General features: G+C 35.3%; 1 protein-coding gene across 1 annotated transcript; it reads right to left on the minus strand.

The window, feature by feature from the left end:
- Positions 1-2,411: 2,411 nt before the first annotated feature.
- LOC106336241 (purple acid phosphatase 10) lies at positions 2,412-5,681 on the minus strand. Its single transcript, XM_013775013.1, has 7 exons — positions 4,467-5,681; positions 4,028-4,228; positions 3,841-3,952; positions 3,525-3,754; positions 3,049-3,408; positions 2,846-2,967; positions 2,412-2,775 (listed from the first exon to the last, which is right to left on the minus strand). Exons 1-7 carry the CDS (start codon positions 4,641-4,643, stop codon positions 2,577-2,579), a joined length of 1,401 nt encoding a protein of 466 aa, XP_013630467.1. The 5' UTR covers positions 4,644-5,681; the 3' UTR covers positions 2,412-2,576.
- Between the last annotated feature and the right edge of the window lie 930 nt (positions 5,682-6,611).

Below are 6,611 nucleotides of genomic sequence, written 5' to 3' on the forward strand. Positions count from 1 at the left end.
GTCTAGGATAAACGGGTTAGTTTTGCATTTGGCCGAATTGTGTCAGATATTTGACTTTTCCTGGACTTACTTAGTCGTCTCCGGAAAAACAAAAATTTCAATATTTTATTAAATCTGGACGACTTATCTGTAAGTCGTCTCAGGTTACTTTTGCAATTGGAAAATAAAACTTAAATATTTAACTTTTCCCAGACGACTTACGCGGAAGTCGTCAAGTAAGACGACTTACTTGAAAGTCATCCAGGATAAACAAAGTCGTCCAGGATAAGCAAAGTTGTCCACATTTATTTCCTAGATTATGGTCAAACCTTGCTTATCTCCGACGACTTTCTCGTACGTTGTCTGCCTGGACGACTTTCAAGTAAGTCGTCTGGGTAAAGTTAAATATTTAAGTTTCTTTTTCGAATTGCAAACTAACCGGAGAAGACTTATAAATAGAGGAACTAGCTTTAATAAAATATTGAAATTTTTGTTTTTCCGGAGACGACTAAGTAAGAATGGCAGAGAGATAACCGGCGGTGAGAACGATGAGAACGATGGATTAGAGAGAATCGACGGAAATCGCCTTCGAAATCGCCTTTGAGAGAAATGGCTTTAGGGTTTTCTGATTTTTGATAAACAGTGAAAAAAAAAATACCTTATATATGGTCGGTAAATAATCCGGTTAGGTTTAAAAGTAAATTGTAAAATTAAAGGTTTGGTCCGGTTTGGACAACTTACTAGTAAGTCGTCTGTTGAATATTGTACATCAGACGACTTACTACTTACTAGTAAGTCGTCTCAGACCCTAAATTTAACCCCTAAACTAAATTGACTAAATTATCTAACTAACCTACTTTCACTCATCTATGTTGAAAACAATTAACTTTTGTTATATCTTAATTTATATCTCTTAAAACATATGTTAATTACATGATTTCAATTTTTCACTTATCAAAATATTTTTTACAAAAATTTTAAATTATTTCTAAGTAGAACTAGTCCAGACGACTTTCCAGTAAGTCGTCCAGACGACTTACGGGGGTTAGAAACGTAAAAATATTTCGGTTTTTTTATTTGTTCACAAGGGGTTGGTTGTAATTTCAATAGTCTTTTACGTTACTTTTGCATTTGATTCAAGTTTGGGTTTATTTTTGTGTTTGAAATCAAGTTGTGAGTCATATTTGGCAATTTTCTCTAATTAATAAGCTGATACGAGAGATAAAGATGGAGTATGCTCGAATGAAAACCGAAAACATAGTTTTATAATAATACAAAGAAATAGCCAAAGATAACACACAAAAGAAGCAAAACTAGACTAGCTTTATCAAAGTACGGGGCTTCGCTTCATTAAAAGTTGACAACTATGAGGGTGCCTAACAGGGGCGGAGGCAACGAAGGAGAAGTGGGGTCAAACCCACTATTTTAAAAAAAAATATTTATATAGTTTTTAAGTAAAAATATATTGATTCCAATAGAAAATTGAATTTGACTCCACTAAAAAAATAAAACCCCACAAAAATAATTAAAAATTTAAATTTAAAAATAAAATTATATAACTAATACATTTATATAATTTATTTGTTAAAATTTGGATTTGTATTAATTTTTATCTCAATTTTACTATTGAAAAAAACCATGAAATCGATAATAATTTTTTATCTTAAACTAAGTTACATTAGTTATTAGTTTTAAGCCATGTCATATTAGTTTCAAATAGTATAGTAATTTATATCAAAACATTTAAAACAAATTAATAAACAAACTCTTCTTTTTCGACAAACGCGAGAGTTCGGGAAGTGTTTCCGAAGCATGTTTTGGATTAATTTCAAATTGAGTTCTCTTTTTTTCTTTTATCTTATACTTTGGTGTTTTGATATTTTTAAGTTCAATAAAATATTTAGGGTTTATGTTTATAATCTGAATATTTTTAACAGCTAGTTTCGTATTTAGAATTGGGCTAATTTGTATTAAATAGATAAATAATGGACCAATTTATCTAAATGATCCTAGTGGAGAAATTTTTTGTAATATCACCATAATTAAGTAGACAAAATAAAACACAAATATTTAATTCGAGAGCTTTGCCAACCTCGTGGTCATAATTTTAAGGCAAGACTCATAAAAATACATCAAAGCGGCTTAATTATTCTTTGTTTGATCAATATGTATTTTTCTAGTTTTTATCGAAACAAATATTTATATAGTTTAGTAATTGTGTTAAAAAAAATTTTTGATCCCGGTCCAAAAAGTTTCGGCTCTGTCACTCTAGGGGAACGGAAATTGTATAAGATCACACTCGAATGTGAGGCTCAACGCTCTTGCCATCGCCTTAACATTAAGCTCCCAGAGAGAAAAATGTAACCTTTAACTTCATGCCGTTTCTTTTCAATTTATATGAACTACGCGCCGTTTAGGTCAATAAAACAGCATGTCTTTTAATCCTTTTTATAACCAAGAATCTCTCTTCTACACTTTTGTCTTAACGTTTGCCCTCACACAAGGACAGGAACAAGAACTCAACAACACTGCGTTTATTCATCTTTATTCAACCATAAATGATGCATACAAACAACACAGATTAGATTCTGAGGCTTTCAAGAATCAAAAGAAGGTGAATCGTCAACAGGATGCCAGAACCTGTTGTAAAACCACATAGTGTCAGCCTCCACGGCGTAACCATCCTGGTTCCTGTGCCATCCATAGTGCGCATGCGTCCTGTTCTTTATTGAGAATATAGCGTGTCCAAAGCTAGCTTCTCTGTATGCAGAGTACTTAGGCTGAGGCTCAGTCATTCTGCACGAACCATATCACACAGTCAAAAACTCATCCATCTGAATCTAATCAATAAACTTGTATAGCTTACTTGGTAGCTAAGCCTTCAATGTTTCCTCCATCACCAATGGTGATATAGACAGGAGCAGATTGATCTTTTACTGGACTGCAAATGCCGTTAACCACGGTGTATGCTATGTTTGATATGCGTTCCTAGTTTCACAAACAGCTCGTAGTTGTCAGGATCTATAGTTTAAAAAAGAGACATGACGAGCTTAAGTTTTGTGTTCTTACTGATCTTTCGTAGGCGTGGACGTGACCCGAGAAAACAACATCTACTTTGTTCTTGACGAACCACGGCTCATACATCACTCTCATTGTTTCACCTTCCATGTAATGGTAATCGTAGCTGTTGTACCACGGCGAATGGTTCAGAACAATCAACCATGGAGTTTCTGATCTGTTAACCTTTGGGAACTCCTCTTCGAGCCACGAGTACTGCGGTGTGTATTTACCGTATGCTGAGTAAGAAGATAGCACGATTATGTAAGCTGGTCCTCTCTTTATAGAGTACCAGAATGGTTCTGTGCTGCCTGAAGCTCGGTAAGGAGTACGGTACCTATGCGTGAATGGCTTAAAAGGTTTGTTTTCTCCCTGCAAGAGTGCATAAAAGATATCGATCTCGATGTCAGTCTAGTCCATGTAATGCTTTGTGCTAATAACATTTTGAAGATTAAAGCCAAAAAAATAGAGGGAGCAAGAAGCTTTACAATCTCGGGAGCAAAATCGAGTTCATGGTTTCCTGTGGTCCAAATCCAGGGCTGATAAGCTGTGCTTCTTTCAGCAAATCTTCCCCAACTGTCCCATCTATTATTGTCGTGATTTGGATGATTATCAGCGTATGAGAGATCCCCAACGAACAAAACTGCCTGCCCTTTTTTAGGGCTCTTCTCATAATGTGTTAAGGTTATGTTTGAGTCAAAAGTCTGTCCAAGATCCCCTGCAAAAAACAACAACTTGCAACTCAAGTTCAGATCCAAACATGTAGGGAACGTCAAGACCATGAATGTGTTTCAGGACAATTACCAATAAGACCGAACGTATATGGAACGTCAGGACCGACTTTAGGAGGAGTGAAGAACCAAAACTTGCGCTCTGTTTGTCCCACACCTACCACATAATAGTACTTGGAGTCATACTGCCAAAAAAAAAACCAAGAAAATCAGATAACAAAAATAGCAAAGATTAATAATGAAAATTGATGATGTTGGACCTCCAAGTTTCTGATGGTGCAGTGATGGATGTAACCAGAAGTATAATTGTAGAACTTGTAAGTGTTGGTTGTGCCATGGGCTTTGTGCTTTTTGGAGCTATGCTCTTTCCAGTAAAGAACCGTGTTGGATCCTGGTGCTTCTTGTGTCACCCAAGACACTATCACTGCCTTCCCTTCTACATCTCCTTGTGTTATATGCACCTTTTTGTTCAAACCCCAAATCAAAGACCCACTTTTTCTTTAGAAAAGAAAAATTAATAATTCTTTATAAACGTCCAATAAGCAAAGCTTGAATCAACCATTAGAAGAAAAATAGTTTTAAAAAACAAAAAAAGTGATACATAATATTAAATTGCGAAAACAAACCTTTACCTAACAACTTTAATAGTGTTATAAGGGGAACCCACAACATGCAAAACTCAGAAAAGATGGTTGCTACCTGTTGAGGAGCATTATGACCAGGATGAACACGAAACACATCGCTATGAAGAGGCATATCAATGGACTTCTCCACTTTCCTGACAAACTTACTGGTGATGCCTCCATTACAGAACAGCACCAAGCTGTTCAGCACCAACCCAAGAACAAGAAGAACGGACGAGAAATCTGATTTCATTTTCTCAGATTTTCTTTTCCTTCCGACCTTCTGTAAATTCCCTTTAAAAAGAAAATTAGGTGCAATGAATTTATGGTTACTGATCTTTAGATGATTGAACCTTTTCAACTCTGTTTTGAATTTCTATCGAGTTTTAGGGTAAAATAGTACTTTTGTATGTTTCCTTGTTTGACCAAAAAAATAATAGAGATATGGTATTGGTGAATAATCTGGGAATTATATATTCTTGAAAATCTTCCGGACACACGAATCTATGCTTCCCTTTTTGTTCTCTTCCGGTTTATTTTATTTTAGTCAGTTAACTTTTTCCCTATTTTAATTTTGTCATAAACTATTAAGATTTTGTCCCCAAAAAACTAATTAAGATTTAAAAAAAAGTATATCCCGTTATAAGGAAAAAAAAAACAAGTTTGTGGAATTTTAACTTTAAATAGAATTTTCGACAAGGCTAGTTGGGGTGTTCACAGTTCATAATTCGTTTGAATTTTTTTTTTGTTTTGTAATTTTTCTATTTTGTAGTAATAATTACCAAAGCTAAAATAAATTATTAGGTAATTCAATTTTGGTCCAAATTAAATTATTTAATGAAATATATAGTTTTAGAAAAATGATCTAATATATTAATAATATAAAATGAAGATATGAGAGGTGTAGCTGAGGGGGAGGAGGAACTGGGTGGGAATGGGGGCCAAGATGTCCAAGCGGGAGAGGAGGAGAAGAAGAAGGGAGCACGTAAGGTCTTGTTTAAGAAGCCGCCATGGATAGCAATAGGAACTTCTAAGTTGCGGCTTGTTTAGGCTGTGCTTTCCCCACGTAAAAATGGTGCTTCCAAGTCAAGCAAGCGTCAGGGAGGAGGAGAGGGATCAAAGCAAACAGAGGAGAAGGGTCCATTAAACCTTAAGAACTCAGCAAAACCGGGATAATTATGTTATGGATAGTACAATAAAAGACGTATTGTGGTGGGGATTGGGAGTCTTTTCTTATGTTTTAAAAATAAGCTCAGTGAGCATTTATTTGTGTTTGGGGCTTTATGGTTTTATTTTGGTACTGCAGTGTATGCAGCTCTTGGTTATTCTTTTGGTTGGAATAAACTTGATGTTTGTTATGCTTTTTGCATTTATATTAGAATACGGGAGATAGGGATTAAGAGGAACTTTGTGGTACAGTGGTCTGTGTTCAAGAATAAGGAGAAGCGAGGTAGACTGGGGTTAAATCGGATCATTGGGAGTTTGTTAATGTACAATGGAGTCTGTGGGCATCAGGTCTGGTCATTGGTCTCATTAAACCATGGGCAGACTATACGGTCACTATACGGGAGGAGTTTTGGAAACTCGGAAAGTGAGGTTATAGGTACGGCTACTTTATGGTTTGTACTAAGGTGGCATAAGGCAAGAGTTTTTATATGGTCTAAGCTTCTGGCTACTTCATGTGCTACACGATATATTTTAAATGGGGGTAGGATCGGGTCTTATATATGGCCTCTCATGACTTTGGACACAGGATTGCTACGTATTGTAGCTGGAATTTTTAAACAAGAATTGTTTATACACTATCTACAAATGCAAGAAGACAAAATGAGAATGAATGCTTTTGAATTCACTTTGGCAGGAAGTATAATGGAAAGTAACTCCTACTTGGAGACCAAAACTCTTTTATTAATCGGAGAGTATGGTAAAATTTTCCATATTCACAGGTTCAATAATTGGGATTGTGAGACTATGATGTTAAAGAAGGTATTGGCGTGGATTTTTTGGTTGAACTTTATGGTATGGTGGTTGAGATTTCAGGGTATCTTTAAGCCCAAATTAAACAGCTCTTGGGAGCCGCTTCGCAGTTTTTATAACGAGAGCACTTAGTTGGAATTGCAGAAGAATGAGAAGTAATTGGACTATAAGTTATCTACGGGATATATGGCAAAAACATAAACCAGACTTTTTAATTTTATCGGAAACTAAGCAAGATTTTGAA

Source organism: Brassica oleracea, chromosome C3 (genome assembly GCF_000695525.1).
Source record: "Brassica oleracea var. oleracea cultivar TO1000 chromosome C3, BOL, whole genome shotgun sequence".
NCBI classification, from domain to species: Eukaryota; Viridiplantae; Streptophyta; class Magnoliopsida; order Brassicales; family Brassicaceae; genus Brassica; species Brassica oleracea.

Coding starts and splice junctions, on each gene's coding strand:
- LOC106336241 (XM_013775013.1), bottom strand. CDS start 4,643: ATGAAATCAGATTTCTCGTCCGTTCTTCTTGTTCTTGGGTTGGTGCTG. Junction 4,229..4,466: donor GTCATAATGCTCCTCAACAG/GTAGCAACCATC, acceptor TTGAACAAAAAG/GTGCATATAACACAAGGAGA. Junction 3,409..3,524: donor TCGATTTTGCTCCCGAGATT/GTAAAGCTTCTT, acceptor GCACTCTTGCAG/GGAGAAAACAAACCTTTTAA.